We start from the raw sequence: 16,767 nt of genomic DNA on the forward strand, positions 1-16,767 counted from the left end.
TACATTTTATTTATTTTAATATCTGAAAATAATATAGAAAGAAAATTCCGCGTCACGATAAAGTTAAATTAAATTTTGCACCTGTTATATTCACGATTATCTCCGTATCGCCATTGTTCCTCTTTCTCGAGAACCTCGATGATCTCTCGCTCTTTCTTCGTGATCTCATCTTCTTCGGAAGATGTCACACTAGCACCAAAGGGCTCGCTACTCTGTCTACTGTGCTGTGACATGTCTGGGCTGACGGGTTGCTTCGCCCAATCTTCGACGTGGCCCAATTCGACCCCGGAATCTCTCTCGTGACTCGAATCTTGCTCGTAGTTACTGTCAGTGTCGTAAGAGCGACGATGGAGTTGCTCGATGCGTCTCTCCTCAGCGAGGATCGCCGCCATATCGGGTGGTTTCGTCAACGTTAGCTCAGGCTCGAGATCATCGTCGTTGACCTGCTAATATCATAAAAAACGTATCTCTTGAAATGGTATTTATTTTATTAAAAGGCATCCACTTGCGAAAATTAAAAATTATAAACTGTGGAAATACAAATTTTTATCGTACAATCGGTGTTTTAATCAATGAAGATGTATAAAAATAATTTTATTCTTGCACTCTTACCCCTTCAATACCGAGGAAATCCGAACGTCTTGTACGCAATTCTTTCTTTATTCTGCGAGTAGAGTTCAATCTTTTAAGCGGTTCTGGCGGAGGATTCTCGTCATCACTAATGTCCACTGGCGGTGGTGGTGGTTTCTCCTTCGGTGGTTCCACACTCGTTGGTGGATTTAGTAGGAAAGATTGATCTGCGATTATTTCCTCGTCATTGGACAGAGTCAATGGTAGAATCTGTAAATATACCGAATTTTGGTTAATTATATATAAATTAGCAAATTCATGTGAACGTTGCTCTATGATTTATTCCATATATTGTATGAAGGAGATTGAAATAATTTAAAAATATAATTTTCGCGATTTTAAATTGCTATGTTTAAAAGAAAAAAATTATTTTATTTTCACCTGTCTATAAACTCATAATTATAAAAAAAATAAAGAATGCAAGATATTTATTTTTTAATGCAATGAGTCTTGAACTAGACGCAATCCACAGAGAATAAAACATGCGCATATCGCATATATTAAGAATTTTTCTAAAAAAAAAATCCTTTACTATTATATTGAACTTTTAAAAAACTTGTCCGATAGTCTACTTACTTGTTTGGAAATCGGCGAGACTGGACTCGGGACATTTAACGCGTCGACCAAATTAGCTTCCTGTTTTGCTAAGCTTAGATTTGCTGGTCGTTCCAGCGAATGATTGACTGTCGATGTAACAACTGTAGTAGGTGTTTCATGAACGTCAGTGTCGAGGACGCACTTCCTCGTGGTAGTAGTGATGGTAGTGGTGGTGGTGATGGCTGGCATCCCGGCGCTCGTCGTCGTCTCCGTCGTTTCGTGCTGCTCGTGCTCGACTGCCGAAGCCGCTGGGCGGATCGCAGCAACAGCAGCTGCCTCCTCCTGGTCTGCTTTCTCGATAACGATCCGTTCCTGAGAAGAGACGAGTCGCGATGTAGCCGAGAGCTGTTCGTAAAATGCGGGCCGGTCTCGCATCGTGTGCCGCACGAATTTTGCAACGCTACATTCTATGCAAATTGACGGATCGTCTAGAGCAGCGTTTCTCAAACCCGCGAAGATCGGAAGCGACTACATTTTGATTAATTTGGAAAAAACAAATTCTCTATTATAATATTCTTTGGACGTGCCCATTGGTGCTTAAGAAACATAATTTTTAACAATCCAATTATATATAATGTCTTGAGTAACTAGAAATGTCTTGCTGGTTTAATCAAGGTCAATTAAGATAATCATGACACGAGGTGAATGTGACAGTGCAATATTACGACAATGATTAAATTATGTCATTGAGAAATATTGTAATGTCACATTTATCTCAATTTTCTAATAATGTGAATATCTAAGAAATATTAAAAAAAATAAATTTCACAATATTACGTCAAGATAGTAATAAATCAAATGAGCGACATGACAAATCTTATCAGCTAATAAGATAAAGCTATTTTAAATCGCAATAAAAAAATTATATTGCATCATTTTAAAACAGCGTTCTTGTAGATTTTTGAGAATTATGCATCTCTGTGGCGCACCCGCGATACAGCTTTGATGAGGTAATCATCATTAGGTGACATAATATAATGCGTGTCGATGTCGCGACTGCATTGTTGCAAGTATCGCTTCCCAGTGTGGAAGTTACATGAAAAAGTGTTGGGAAAACGTTTCGCGCGCACTGGATGTGCAATACTTGCCGTGGGAATATGCGGGCGCGTTTTACCAGACTGATGTAGATTGCGTAATGTTGCACATCCAATGAATCTCGCGGATCTCTACAATTATGCGTGCTTTTCTTTGCAATTTGATACGCCTCTATGAAGAAGATATATGAGCGCATATTAATCATTTACGATAAACGCGAACTCGAGAAACACTGATTTTGGGTAATGATCCGAATAATAACGGTTTATGATAAACATTTCTGTGAAATATTTTTTCTATTAGTTATCGCAGTGCAATTCTTTTATCAGGTTTTTCGAATATGTATAAAAAAAAAAAAATTATTGCGCGTAACTTGTTAAATATTAAATTTAATACATCGTTGCAAAATATTCGTGCAGTACCGAATCGTGGTGATAGATTATTTTGTAAAATATTTAAATATAAATACTGCAAAGTAATGAGCTGAATGTGATGGACAGTGATTGGCAAGATAATGTTGGATAAAAGCCTGTTAAGTGTTAAGACAGCATAAATGTTTTGCATGCATTGTAATATTCTTTCTTAATAAAAATTATGAGGCTATAGTTCTAAGATTAAAAGCAATTGAAAAGAAAATAGAATTTTTGCTACGAAAGTATAGATAAGAAATAAAATTTAAAATAAAACAATTTAAAAACCTACATGAAAGATGTCTATTAAAATGAAAACATTAATTTAGGATTGATATGTTCGGAAGAAATTTAATTCTCTACAAGCCTTCTCATTTCTGCTCTATTTTTCAAGGCAAAATTATGTAATTATTTGTTTAGGAAAAAAAAAATACAATTCTATATACAGATAACATTACTAAGCTAGCAGATTATTCAGTGATTTTTAAAAGCAAAGATAAGAGTGAGTGTTCTTGGTCTGCCAAGAAATATATCTCTCCATTACAAATATATCGATTAAAGCAATGATCACGCGACACGTACACTTCAAACACTACACGGGACTAAATTAAAAGCCGTACTTCACTAAACACGCCCGTTCGGTAGTACCTCTTACCTCACGAGTCACCATATTCGCAAATCGCATGCAAGAACAAGCACGAGGGAAAATACGTTTGCTTTTTTTTATGCTGCAAGCGGAAATTGTGCACACGCCTCGAAAATCGTACAGCCGCTAGACCACCGTGATCTCAGGTGTTGAACGAACTGATTAAAGGCGGTGCGAGCATACGACACGATAAGGTCTTTCGGCAGTCGAGAGAGATAAGAAAGAGATATCTAGCCTCGGCTATCATGAGGCTTGAAATTCTCCAATGGAGTGCAGGTGCGACGTGACAAAGAATGATTTATTATCATAGAGTGGATTTAATTTTAGATGAAACCAATAAGAAAGCAATTCGACCAGGGCCTACCTTATATTTAAGGGGCGTAAATATGGGCGCGTGCCTGAGGCCCGCTGACAATGGAGATAAGCGAAAGATAAATCATTACGGAGTGTCAATAATTACTTTATATAATATCTATTTTATCTACATTTGAGATCATCCTAAAGTATTATTTTTAAAATAATTTTAAGTCAAAGCGCGTTTATTTTTTTTTTTTTTTTTTTGTTATCATTATTAAAAAATAGAATGCGGAGATGCTATTTTGCTCCGAAGTACATTGAAGATAAGCCCTGAATCCAATGAGCTACTCATACAGCCATGCGTGTCTCGTGAAATTGCCATTCGTTCTGGGATCTACTAAAAAAAAGCCGTTCGCCGGTACACGGTCTCCTTCGGGGCTAACACACAACTCAGGCAAACCATTGCTTGCTCGATGCAATCAAAAATACATGACGTCTTACCTCTTCGGTGCATCGAGGACGAGACGCGTGGAAAGAAAGCGATCGCGGCCCGCGCGCCCACAAACGAGCAACAACGAGTTGATGGAAATATCGTCGACGGCTACATGGCTCATGAGTGCCTTTGTCATAGTCGGCACGAGCTCTTTATTGGCAATTAAATGCCATCGCGAATGACCCTTGACTCCGCGCGTTACAAGGACGATCTATCTATCGTACTTTGGACGCGATTGTTACTAAAAATGCGTATTTGTGTATTCAATTAATCGCGAGATAAGCTGCGTTAAGTTAAGTTAAGTTTCCCATTGAAACGTTCTTTAATTCCTTGAATAATTTATAAATCGGAAAAAATTAGCTAATCGATCGATATTTGTGGATGCATTTCTTTGATTAATTTGGAATTGATTTTCTCAACAATAATTATCGAAACCTCGATATTAGTATAAAATAGAAAAAAGAAACCGAAATCGATATAGTAGTAAAATTTTTCAATGAAAATTAATAAGCAAATTAAAAGTTTTCTACTTAAATAAATAAAATTCACGTGAATGTGTGAGAAAAAAATACGACATGGCAAATTGCGTTGGCCAATGTATCTTATATTTCATCGTTACTTGCTCTCTCTCGGTCGACCACTACAATCCGTGATAATTAGTCATAATCGCGAGTTAAGTGTCGGCGAGTTCTTTTAAAGTTTTGCTACAGACCGTTACAAGTAAAGCGAATCTTAGCATTCGAGCGCCTTCTTGGCGAACGCTCCGCGATATCGCCGCAGTTTTTTAAATCGATAATTCTAATCGACGTGCTCGACTTAATACACGACTGATCGCATTCGGCAATTAAGATGAAGCGATTGAACGTTATCACAATGATTTATCCTCTCTTACGGTTGATTTCAGCGATCGGCTTTAACTCTCTGTCCGTTCTCGCCCTCCGCAAACTGTAATCGCGAAGGAGATAAAGCGAGCTAAAGTCGATTAAAGTCAATCGACATTGCTGAAATCGACCGTTACGTTTCCTTGAAACGGCATATGCATATTTGGCAGCACTTAGGCATCTGCTGTGTTACATAGCAGACATCGGTTACTGTAATTGTAAAGTTTATTATGAGTCGTTATATGCCGTTATGGCGTACAGTAGCCGTTATGGTATAATTTCCGCATAACCCGATCTAACTCTACACAGTACCGGAGATTATCTTGTACCTTTCGCACCTGTGTGTCTCGTCTATTTACATAATTAGCAGACGATTAGCTTAGGTTTACGCAAGTTCGTACTCGGAGCGCAAAATGACGCAGAAGTGACTCATCCTTCTCGCTAATCTCTTAAAGTAATCCCTTCGGAATCGGATTCTCTGATCCGCGAAGAATTGGAAGCGGAACCCTCGACCGGATGATTCTTATAAAAATGTAAACGTTAGGCAGAAGCTGTACAATCGTTCGTAGAACGCTTTAACATTCGGCTTACCAGCTGACAGACAGTTGGAACGCAGTTAGATCGAAGCGACGACAGAATTGAATCTCAAATTCTCATTCTCTCTTTCACTTCACACACTCTCGACACTCCTTTCGCGTCCTACGAGTCCGCGCAACTCATGTACTCTATTTACAAAGATCTAGCACGGCTTGTCTAGAGGCTGACCAAAAGCGGAGGACAGTACGTTATTGTTACACGGTCGAAAGGATCCTCGCGTCTTTAGGGCTTTTTCAAGGCGTTGCCGGTTTGCTGATCGTCTCTAACCTCGGCTATGGAGCTCTGCTTGTCCGCGTTGACGCGGTTCACCGTGATAAACGGCGTCACCGGCGGTGTCGTGGGAGTCTTGCCTTGAGGTACCACCACCTTCTCGCACACCTCCACTACGGTTCGACGTCGTTCCGCAGGTAGTAACGCTTCTTCGCAGCTATGTCGCGCGCTCGCTGAGGAAAGTCTCGACGAGGGAGAGGGGGGAGGTTGCTCCGTCGAACTCACTTGCGAGGATACGGGCGCGGAGGAGTCGACGCTCGCGGAAAGCGCCGCGTCGGACGTTCTCGGAATCGAATAGGAAGGCTGACTCGTTGAGGATTTGTTACTCGCGTTGTGCGCCTTCGAAGGCGAGGCTTTGAGAGCGGCAGTGCACAGAGCCGACGAGGTCGAGACAGAATCGGAACTCGTCGGTAAGGATTTCGTAGTTTTTCGAGACAGAGGAGTGGGAATCTTAGAAATGGTTCGAGAAAACGCCGGCTTGGAAACTGGATTTGTTTCGAGAGGGAGGCTAGTTGCAACTGTCGTCGCTCTGAGCGAGGGAAACGATAATTGATAAGTTTCCGCGCTGGGGACGGCGTCCGAGGACGGCAGAGACGGGAGATTGGAGGAGTATTCCTTGGAAAGGTTCTGCCGTTTCGCTTGACCGACGAATTTCCTCGCCTGTTCGATGGAGAGTTTCAAACTAGCCGATACTATGGATTCGCTAGGGCTCGGTTCAGAATCTGTCTTTAGCTCGACGGCGTCTCTGCCGAATGATCGCGGTTTCGCGAGGCTCTCGGGAATTATTTCACGCGAAGGTACCTTGGAACTCGAAAGGGTGACCGCGCGAGGCACGGAGGTATGCGAACGAAGTATATTAGAATTAGTGGTCTTTACGTGCGCCTGCGGCTGTGATTTGTTAGTCGATAGTTCCCCAGAGCTGTCAGCAGTACCCTACAGAATCAGAGAGTTACAACCGAATTTGTAGTTGTTCAAGACCCACAGCCAGAAGAGAAAAAAAATGTAAAAGTAAAGGGATGTAGCGCAGGGCATTGTAGAAAAAGTGTTAGATATAGTATCGATTTTTCAGGGTGTAGATGTATGCAGCGTATCAGAAAAATATGTATATGTTTTAGTTAGTGATGAAATTAATGTTTCACTTGAAGATAAATCACTTAAAAGTCTTTCGAAATTTGATCCAAGTTCCATCAGTCATAATTAGAAAATTTTAAGATTAATCGATTCTCGTCCGATATAAAAAATCTTAGCGTTCATAAAATATTTTTAAATGTGACACTTACCTTGTTCACCGCTGCTGCCTCCCGATTGGCGAACTGTGAATGCGTAGTCGTTGCCGTGGTGTCATTCGACGCTTCGATCGTCGTGCTCGGCGCCGGCGTGTCTTCTTGAACAGCAGATGTAGCTTTGACTCTCTCCTCGACAGTGACCTCTCGTCGCTCGACAATCGCGCTGCTGCTTGTATGCTGCACGATTTCCTCATCAATCGGCTCATCCGCTTGGCTAACCGAGCAACTCACATCCGCGGTGTGGATACCCGAATCCTCGCGATCTGTGTCGTTCAAAAGCTCAGCGGACGACGACGAGGCTGGATACCGTCGTCCGTAATCAAGCTCTTCGAGGCTTTGCACGCGTTCAAAGGTGTCCGGCCCGCTGGACGCGTCCGCGTCCAAGGAATCTAAACTCCTGTGGAAGACGGCCCGCGGTACACGATATTCCGAATCAGGCGATGAACTCCTCTCGCTAGGCGTCGACGTATCGACTCTGTTCTCTGGGTCTCGGAAGCAGAGCGGGTGTTTGCCGACGTGCGCAGGTCCTCGTTTGTCCGTCGCATCTTTGCTCCTGGTGGTATCCAGCGCACTGAGTCGATCTTTGATCGTCCTGGCGGAGAGCTCGCCGTTGTGCGAGCGCGTCTCGTTCGTTGCGGCCGGCACCGAAGACTCGTCGCTGCTGCTGTACTTCTCCAGAGTGGACAGTCGCTCTCTGAGAGGCCTCACTGTCTCCATATCCTCCGTGCTGAGCTTACGGTGAACGGAACTCTTGCTCTCTCGCTCCGAAGCTTGCTTCTCCAAGTGGGTGAGCCTCTCCCGAATTGAGCTCATATCGCCGGACAATCGGTTCAGCGACTTGTTGGCAACCTTGTCGCCGTTCTCCGTTTCGTATTTCTGTCGCTCGAGACTCGACAGCCTTTCTTTGATCGATTTCGTACCGGTGAAATCACCGGACAGCCTGTTGTTCATTTTATTGTCGCTGTTCTTCTGAGACGCTTTCTCGAATACCTCGCGCCTCTTCAGTATGTCCACCTTCACCACCGACAACGGCGATTTATCACTGTCGTCGTTCAAGTTCGTCTTTGAACCGTTCAGCGACGACTTGACCGTGTCTAGTTTAGAGTCGATCCCGGTTACAGATCTCCTCGGTATGTTTTGCGACACTCTCGATACGTAACCGCGAATCGCGCCCTCGTATGTGTACTCCTCCGGCTCAGGAGAGCTTGTCGTCGCGGTATTAGCGGAATCGTACTCTTGAATGTGATTGTGATTGCCGTGAAAGCCACCGCCAAACACTTTCCTCGCCGGGGACGTCGTCGTCGTTGGTGTTGCGCTCGTCGTTGCGATTACAGTTGACATCGGCGTAGTTGTTTCCGTCGTTGTTGTTGTTGTCGTTGATGCGGTAGACGCTGCCTCCGATGACGTCGCGATTGTTATTGCCGTTGTGGTCAGCGTTGTGGCAGTCGTTGCTATAGATGTAGTGATATCGGTGACGTTATCCACGTCCGAATGATTTTTTTCAATCTCACTATCTCTGTCACTCTAAAATTGCACGAATAAACGTAATGTTATTTCAAATCAAATCATCAAATGGCTATTTGCGAAAATAAGTATGTAAAAGTTTCCTACGGTGAAAACTACGTGTGCTCTTCACCCGTTTAGAATGATTTAGTATCCTTTTATTATTCTAAATCTTTTGCACGGCAATTTTACAATATAGTAACGACTCAAACGCTAGATAAATGCTTATAAGTAACACGCAATATAAAGAAAGAGCGCACAGTTCATGATTACAGGTACGTGGGCCAATTTTGTTGCCATTGTAAGATTATCGTAACTTGACGGAAACTTTGAATTCGCAAGACAACGCTTCTGCATAAATTAACGAATTCATTCAAAAAAATGCAAATTAACGTTTTGTAATTATAAAATATAATAATGAATTTTTACTAATTTGCCTGCAACAAGGATATTCATAAATTCATAAATAATTGATAAATTAAATTTAAACAATTTTTCTAGTCACGAAATTAATATTGATATTCAATTAGTGATATCAAGATTTGATTTCTCGATAAAAATGTAACGATAAGATGTGTTATACGTATCCGCATACGTACCAAAACACTGTGCGTGTCATCATGCGTATCACCGCTAACGGAGCTCTTGCCACTGCTAGTACCAATTCCGAGATCGCTAAGATCGTTCGCATCCTCGTCGTTGTACATGGCTAAGCTGATGCTCATCTTACGGCCTCTGTTACCACGCTCCTCCATCATCTCCGAGAAAGTTTTGTTCCGACGACGCTGGCGGTCATGTTCCTCTAATTCGAGTTTCTTTACCTCTACCACTCGCTCGATTATATGTTCCTGCCGCTTCCTCCGGCTACTCTTCCAGTTGTCTAGATTCTGTGGGAACAATGTTTTTGTCATGACTTACAAAAATTCAATTCAGTTTAAATAAAATAAACAAAATCTTAAATCGATTAAGAAAGATTGATAAAAAAAAAAAAAAATAGCAAAAATATTGTTACTTTAAGATAAAATCCAATTAGCTAATGTTACATGCTAAATGCAAATATATATTGCCAATGAATAATTTGCAAAGATTTCATTTTTCTGATTTTATAATATTAAAAAATTATATGTGCAATGTCTTACCGATTGCCAATCTTCGGGGTCATCGCGTACTTCCTGTTTGATCTTTTTCACTTCTTGAACTTTTTGCAATTGCTCCTGTGCAGTTCGATACAGCGAACATGGTCCAACTTTGACAAATTGTAAAGGATTAGTCGCTTGCTTAGGAGGCGTTTTTAAAGTCGTTTTCAATTTCGGTGGTTCGTGCGTCTGCTGTGGAAAAATAAAAGATTATTTTCAATATTTATTTTCACGTATTTCTTTTATATATAAAATTCATATGTAATTAACGATATTTGTGGTAAAATATTGTTGTCCAGAAGCAAATATTTTAAATGTGTCATAATTGTAAAGTTATTGATAAAAAAATATGTATTTTCTCACCCTTAAAAATTTATCTAACTTTACTAACCGTCCTTTCGTTTCGCCGCTCGGTTGCGGCGGTTTGCGACGAAGCAGGCATCCTTCACGCTTTCCTGCTTCTCTCGCTTTTTTAAGATACTCCTCCTCTTCAATGTTGAACAACACTTCTTTGCACGGCTCGGCCCATCCTATGTTTTATTCCTGCTGAAAATAAATGTTAAAGGTTAATAGGGAACAATATCTGATTCAATCAAGCAATTGACGCAATCAAATAATAATAATTTAGTAAAGAGAATTATCAGTTGTTTTATATTTAACGAAGTATGATTGATTGAGTAATGAAATTAATAAAAGAGGTCAAATGCAGATAATACAGTCATCTCTTTATCAGAAATATATATCGTTCTAATTAAACTTTCATCTATAGCAGATGCTCGCCTTGAATCCCCGAGAATGTTTATCGTTTCGTGCGCAAATATTATTATATTTGGCTTATGTACGTGCGTCACATCCGCTATACGTGTGTTATTTCCGAAAACGCTCCATTTCAAAATGCATACTGTTTCCTTCTCACAGCAAAGTTAACAAGTTTACAATAAATTATTTCTTGTTTCTTAAAACTTTCCAGAGTACCTCAAAATTATGTTAATTAATCATCTTTCGATGTAAATTGCTTAAAAACAATAATACATACGTTTCATAAGTATAAAATATTTTAAAGAGACGTTTTGACAACATCTCCAGTCTGAGTTTTTAAAGAAGTAATCTTGAAACTCTTTTCAAGCGATTTAAATTGTATCTTTCTCGACGACCTTGTCGATATCTACGGTACGGCACGTCAAGATATATTTCGTTGATAATAATCGTTTATTCGCCACGACGGAGCATGTCGCGCTGAGGTCGTAGCCATCGATACGTCCGATTGCATCGCGCACCAGTCGATAGAATCCCTGTGACACCTATGACATGCACGGTATCGCGATCATTTCAATGACACGCCGTCGTGCGTACCGGTGCATGCAAACGCGGAGACGAGCAACAGGACGAGAACGACACACGCTTGCTCCTCGTGCTGCAGATCGCTCGCGCCAAGAGCAAACAAGCCTTTCAAAGCAGTTCTGGAGCGAGCGGCGCGGAATGTAGTCTTCGGAGTAGGAAATCGACACGAAGATCGCGAAGAAGTCAAGGCTAGATATTTCTGTCGCTGCTTCGCTCGCGCACGTAACAATCTGTTTTCCAGCAGTTTTATTTTGTTTATCCGGATCGCAGTAAATTGCAGTCGATCTCGATTATCTCTACTCATTGAACTTTGGATATCTTTAAGTTAACACTAAATTACGCATTTGCGACTTCTTAAACTCATTAAAGATGAAATGATTCTTAATGCATACATTGCAGCAAGATGTATAATTAAAGTGTTAATATATCGCGATAATAACACATATTAAATGCTCTTTCTTATTAAACGCTATTACAAGAACTCTAAATTATCTTGGACATTCAAGAATAAGCATTATAAAAAACAATAAAGAAAGAAAGAATGCACAATACATCGTAGCGCAAACCAGTGCATCGCGGCGCGCCGAATGTCTACGCAATTGCAGCTGCAGTCGCATACGTTCTGAAAATATCGCGGCTGCTATTTTGTGCGCGTAAGCTCGTCTAAAAAGCTGTCTGAATCGCATGGTAAAGTTCGCCAGTTCGCCCGTTCGCCAAAATAATCTCATGTTTTCCAAATCTTTCAGGCGCCCATTTTCTTACACATTCGTTCTTTTTTTGGCGACGCATCATCTATCTCGTTCTCTTTTGTATCTCCAAAAGTCGACTGCATGCATTCTTTGTTTTCCCCGCCGTGTCATTAATTCTGTGCAGCACATTATCATCGATTATGATTGTTACTTTGTTAAAATCAATCCTGATAGAGACTTCCGCGAAGTTTCAACGGTAACTAACAATCGCTGTTGCATAATCGCAACGGGGATATTCAGCTGTCGATATCAGTGTCGGTGTATTATATACAACTCGGAGAGGAGATATTGATACGACAGTGTTAAAATGACACATGAATAAATATTTCCATATTGAGATTAAGCATCGATCTTCTCGCAACGAGGCAGCTGGATTACATGCTTAATCGCAAAGTGTCGCGACACATCGTCTACATGTACTTTTATTTTCTTTTTCGGATGCGTAAAGAGACGCTATAATATATTTTATGATGCACAAAGTGATTGCTTTACCACTGAGCCCTATTTGGTCTTGGCTTCGGTCTTTTATTAAACTATGTCAGGGTGTTTTACGGTCATCGAGCACGCTGGTCATCATAAACCATAAACGTCAGCTCGTGTTACCGCTTTCATAGAACGTTCAATTCACCTATGGTTGGTCAACGTTGGTCACGTCCGTATTAATGGAACTTTCTTTTCCTTTCATTAAAGTTTACTGTTAAGGATTCTCGACATTGACATGTATCATAAATTATATACTTGTCGTGTTATAAATGATGTGGAATAAAATAAGATACTAATTTGTAAATTCTATTAATATCAGTTGAATAATTATTCAAAAATATACGGTGATTAAATGTGATATATTGCCAAAATAACTCAAAATCCAGACAAATCTGTACGCAATCTTGAACATTTATATTTATATGTTATATTTATATTTTTATGTTGTAGATCAAAGTGGATCACGGAGTTTACGGAATTCAACAAGCCGGTTTCGAAGCAGAATTGCACCGAGAAAAAGCTGCGCGGACGAGAGCTGCGTGAATTATGCTTGTGTATCTCCTCGCGTCTGGCGTCACAAGGTAAGATAGCAAGATGTAGAGGTATCGGGTACTCTTAATGCGCCATTAGAACGAAAAAAGAGGAAGGAGATCGGGATTTATAACGCGCCTTATGTAAGCGAGCCAAGACGTCTCATGGCAAATCCACGACGAAATATCGCGCAGAAAAGCAACCGCGAAGGTAGCTCTCGTGGCATAGAGCTGGCCGGTTTCGCTGTCGGTCCAGACGCGCATGCAGGCTCATATATACGATCGGTACGCACGCATAGACACGTTCCTCAGACCCGATCGCGTGATCGTGAGTGCCCCCACGTGCATGTGTACATGTGTGTGTAGAAATACGGCGGAGGAGCCTGTACCTACGCGTTTGTACCGGGTATCCTGCATCTCCAAAACATACCTCTCTTTCTTTCCATTTCTTGAATATTGTCCTGAATATTGTACGCTACCGGTGCTTTATTTCTCGCTTTGGCTATTAATTTTTTAAAATATATTACAAAATAGAATATGAAACAGACAAAAATATAAAATATCCATCAAAATTTTAATCCTAACCGGCCTTGAAATAAATTTAAAACATTAAACAAAGTATTTAAAGACAGAATGAATATTTTACGCGTAGTTCACTAGTCAAAGTGTGAAAAAAAGTTGTATCTAAACTAATGCAGCTTTAACATTTTTATCCATCTGAAAAGAAATCAAAATTGCATTGCAGTATTTCAAATTTCTATCTATACCGTTTCTTCCTTTTTTTACAATGAAAAAAGGCGTTGCAAGATTTACCGCAGAAAATTATAACTACGATAACATAGCGCTTGATGCGAAATCGCCGACGTCGTATACAAATTGTTCCGTTGCGCCTTCACAAACAAAGTGTACGTCGGAGCACACGCTTGCAGGAGAACACCCTATACGAGAAGGTACGCACGTGTGCCCAAGCGTACAAACTGGCCGTCCGCGCGCGTCGATCGCGGCGTAGGATGTTGTATGTACGTGTACGCGTATGTGTACGTTTGTTTGCCCGTGGAGAGCGGTGGCTAGGTCACGGTCAGGGCGATGCCCTCTTCCCTTGGGAGAAAGAGAGGAGGCCGCTGCCGGTATGATGCTAAAGCTGCCTCTCGCGGGCCACGCGACCGTCGACGACGAATCGCGCGTACGTGTGCGCGCATCAGCCCCCCAGATATCGTTGTGCGTGCTTTACATCGCGATCGGACTCGTTGAGAACTCAATTAGAACGCGAGGGATAAATCTTTGTGGTCGCCAATGCTCGGCGGAGATAGCCTTGCGATTGAGCGCATTCGAACGAGCACAAATTCAAACGATATTGGATATTATTTTATGCAGGAAGTATCGTCAGTTGTCACGTAGATAACAAAAACGATTTGTTAACGATTTGTCACCAATTTTATTTGCTGAAAATAATTTGACTGAAATCCGTGAATTATTTTACTACAATAATAAATTGATTTTTATTCACGATAATTTCACTGCGGCGTTCGTGTCTCGGCAGAGATAATTAGTTGCACGCCTTGCATCGCGTCTCGGTGCAATAAATGCCAGCTGTATAAATATGCATAGCGTCTTTTAGTTGTTAACTAGGTGCAAGACCGCTATCTCGTCACGCGGAGGTCGTTTCTATGTCGTCTAAATTCTTGCGCGCGCGATATGCGTCCCGCGACGTTGCATTCGTCTGGTGCACTTGAACCAGGAAATTGTCTGCATCCTTGACGCGCGACGGCAATAAATAGACGTTCTCCAGCCGCTAGAACGCACGGAGATTAATCGGACGCATTGCGCAACGTCGCATCGAGAAATCGGGAATTTCACGAAACTTCGAACTTGAAGTTCAAATTTAAAATGCAAAATTATTGGGATTACACTTTAGTCTTCTTCGCAAATAAAATTTTAAAAAATGCATTTCTCTTTCTGTAAAGAAATATAGATGTTTGCAACTCAATTGAAAATAAACAAAATGTTTAGGAAAACTTATTTCGCAAAATATATAAATGTGCGTGTGTAGAATTTAATGACGCATAAAATCATGGAGAGAAATAAAACTTAATTAGTTAATTAGATTAATTAAAATATTCGTTTTGCCAATTATTTGTAGTATACACTTGTAATCTAACCGGTTTCAACACTGAATATGGTATCGGTTTTTCTTTGCCGAATTGCTTAATTATGCAGGCATCTGAAACACAGAAACTCGATTTTTATATTTTTTGAAAATTCTTATTAATTATAGAAGAATAATATTAAATATCCTTTAAAATTTCTTTGATCTTTAGTTTTTAATCTTAGATACTTTAAATAAACTCAAAGCACAATGTTTTGCGCTCTTATCTTTTTAAGATGCATCTGTTATTACGCGAGCACAAGAGAAGGACAAATTACGGTAAATCTCACGTCGTGATTTCTTTCGTTCCGCTCTAGTTTCTATAGCAACTGGTGAAAACTTATTTCCATTCTTACCCGCCGCTAACTTTGGTGATATATTATTATGCGATAATGTCGTCAAACACGAGTATGTTCGTAGAATTAACACCCCACGCAGCAATTATATCCTCGTCAGGTACCTGCCGGCTTATTGCAAAATGCTTACATATTACTCACAGCAAAAACTTAATTTAAAAACTTAATATTCATAGCTCAATTATTAGTTACGTCCATCTATTTTTTTTCCAACATGAAAGACATGTTACAAAAACTGTTATAAAATAAATAAAAATTTCCCGAGCGTTGGCGTTATTTTTTTTTTGTACTCCGCGGCGAAATCGATGTTACCGCGCAATGGACGTAATTGTATTACATTGCAACCTTACAATATTCCGACACGTGATCCGCGTGGACGTGCGGTCGCGTATCGTACCGTAAAAAAAATTTCAACGACCTACATTCGACGTTACGTCATGCATCCGTTCTTCGTACACAATAGTTGATGCTGAAATTGCGGCTTTAATTACGGTTTATCCAGCTTATGGAGGCGATGCCCGATCGGCCGGTACAACGCGATTAGCATCTAGTGGAACACTATAGAAGCCACTCACCCGCCTGATCCTCGAACATTTTGTAACGAAAGTTCTTTCTCTGCAATAAAAATTAAACCGGAACGCAAAACAAACTGGCGCATGTAAGTTGTAATATAGTCTTTATTTCAAAGTTAATTCGTTAATTAGAAATCATCATGTGAAACGTTTCGCATCACGTTACTGTTCTAGAAAAATAATTGTGTAGTGATTATTTTATTTTATATAATTATTATCTTCTATTTTTTAACGTCCGATAAAGTTATTTTTGTTTCATCGAATCCTTTCTATCAAATAATCTTTTTTTTCCGATTAAAAAAATTAAATCTATTTTAAGAGTTACAAAGAGACATTTAAGAGATTAGAATAATACTTGTAGTGGCTGACACTTGGCTGTTAAAGGTTAAATTACTTACGAAATGCATAATCGCCGTAGTAAGAGAAAGAGAAAGTAAGTTGCGTGAAAACCGGGAATGCGGGTCTTATGAATTACGAAAGAACGATTTTCTAAAACAAATGTACATACGCCCGTAAAAATTGTCTCATGTATGTATATCTCAGTTGTTATCCTTGGCGGGAGTCGTTCGGAAAGGTTCCTTTCAAACCGAAGAGACGATAAAACTGTCGTGGAGACAATTACGATCAGTCTATTATTATAATAGTAATATTACATTCAGGTTTCGAGGATGCTAGTCATATCAATAATTAAAGTCTAATATCTATCCCCTATATATGCTAGATTCATAGTTGGTTCCAAAATTTTTTACTTTTAATCTTTAGTTTGAATTTCTTTATTCTGAAACCGATATTTATGCGATTTAAAGCAA

The 16,767-nt window shown here is 40.2% G+C and overlaps 2 protein-coding genes across 8 annotated transcripts in view; one reads left to right on the forward strand and one right to left on the reverse strand.

Moving 5' to 3' along the window:
• mTerf5 (mitochondrial transcription termination factor 5) overlaps positions 1-16,767 on the forward strand; it is a 90,886-nt gene that overhangs the window by 6,005 nt on the left and 68,114 nt on the right. For both annotated transcript variants that reach the window (XM_067349639.1, XM_067349640.1), the window contains one exon: positions 12,805-12,935. The gene's annotated coding sequence lies outside the window, so the exon portion shown is untranslated. The remainder of the gene's footprint in view (positions 1-12,804; positions 12,936-16,767) is intronic.
• Positions 1-16,767, reverse strand: part of smash (smallish) — a 50,029-nt gene that overhangs the window by 4,858 nt on the left and 28,404 nt on the right. For 2 of the 6 annotated variants that reach the window (XM_067349601.1, XM_067349598.1), the window contains exons 2-8: positions 10,173-10,324; positions 9,785-9,973; positions 9,245-9,532; positions 7,137-8,666; positions 1,207-1,539; positions 613-840; positions 82-446 (exon numbers count right to left, since the gene is read on the reverse strand). In XM_067349601.1, the coding sequence (XP_067205702.1) occupies positions 82-446; positions 613-840; positions 1,207-1,539; positions 7,137-8,666; positions 9,245-9,532; positions 9,785-9,973; positions 10,173-10,223 (2,984 nt within the window). In that variant the 5' untranslated portion in view covers positions 10,224-10,324. Of the gene's footprint in view, positions 1-81; positions 447-612; positions 841-1,206; positions 1,540-5,853; positions 6,790-7,136; positions 8,667-9,244; positions 9,533-9,784; positions 9,974-10,172; positions 10,328-16,767 lie in introns of all 6 variants that reach the window. The other 4 variants (XM_012359703.2, XM_067349600.1, XM_067349599.1 and 1 more) reach the window with 4 other exon arrangements.

Source organism: Linepithema humile, chromosome 2, assembly GCF_040581485.1.
Source record: "Linepithema humile isolate Giens D197 chromosome 2, Lhum_UNIL_v1.0, whole genome shotgun sequence".
Lineage (NCBI taxonomy): Eukaryota > Metazoa > Arthropoda > Insecta > Hymenoptera > Formicidae > Linepithema > Linepithema humile.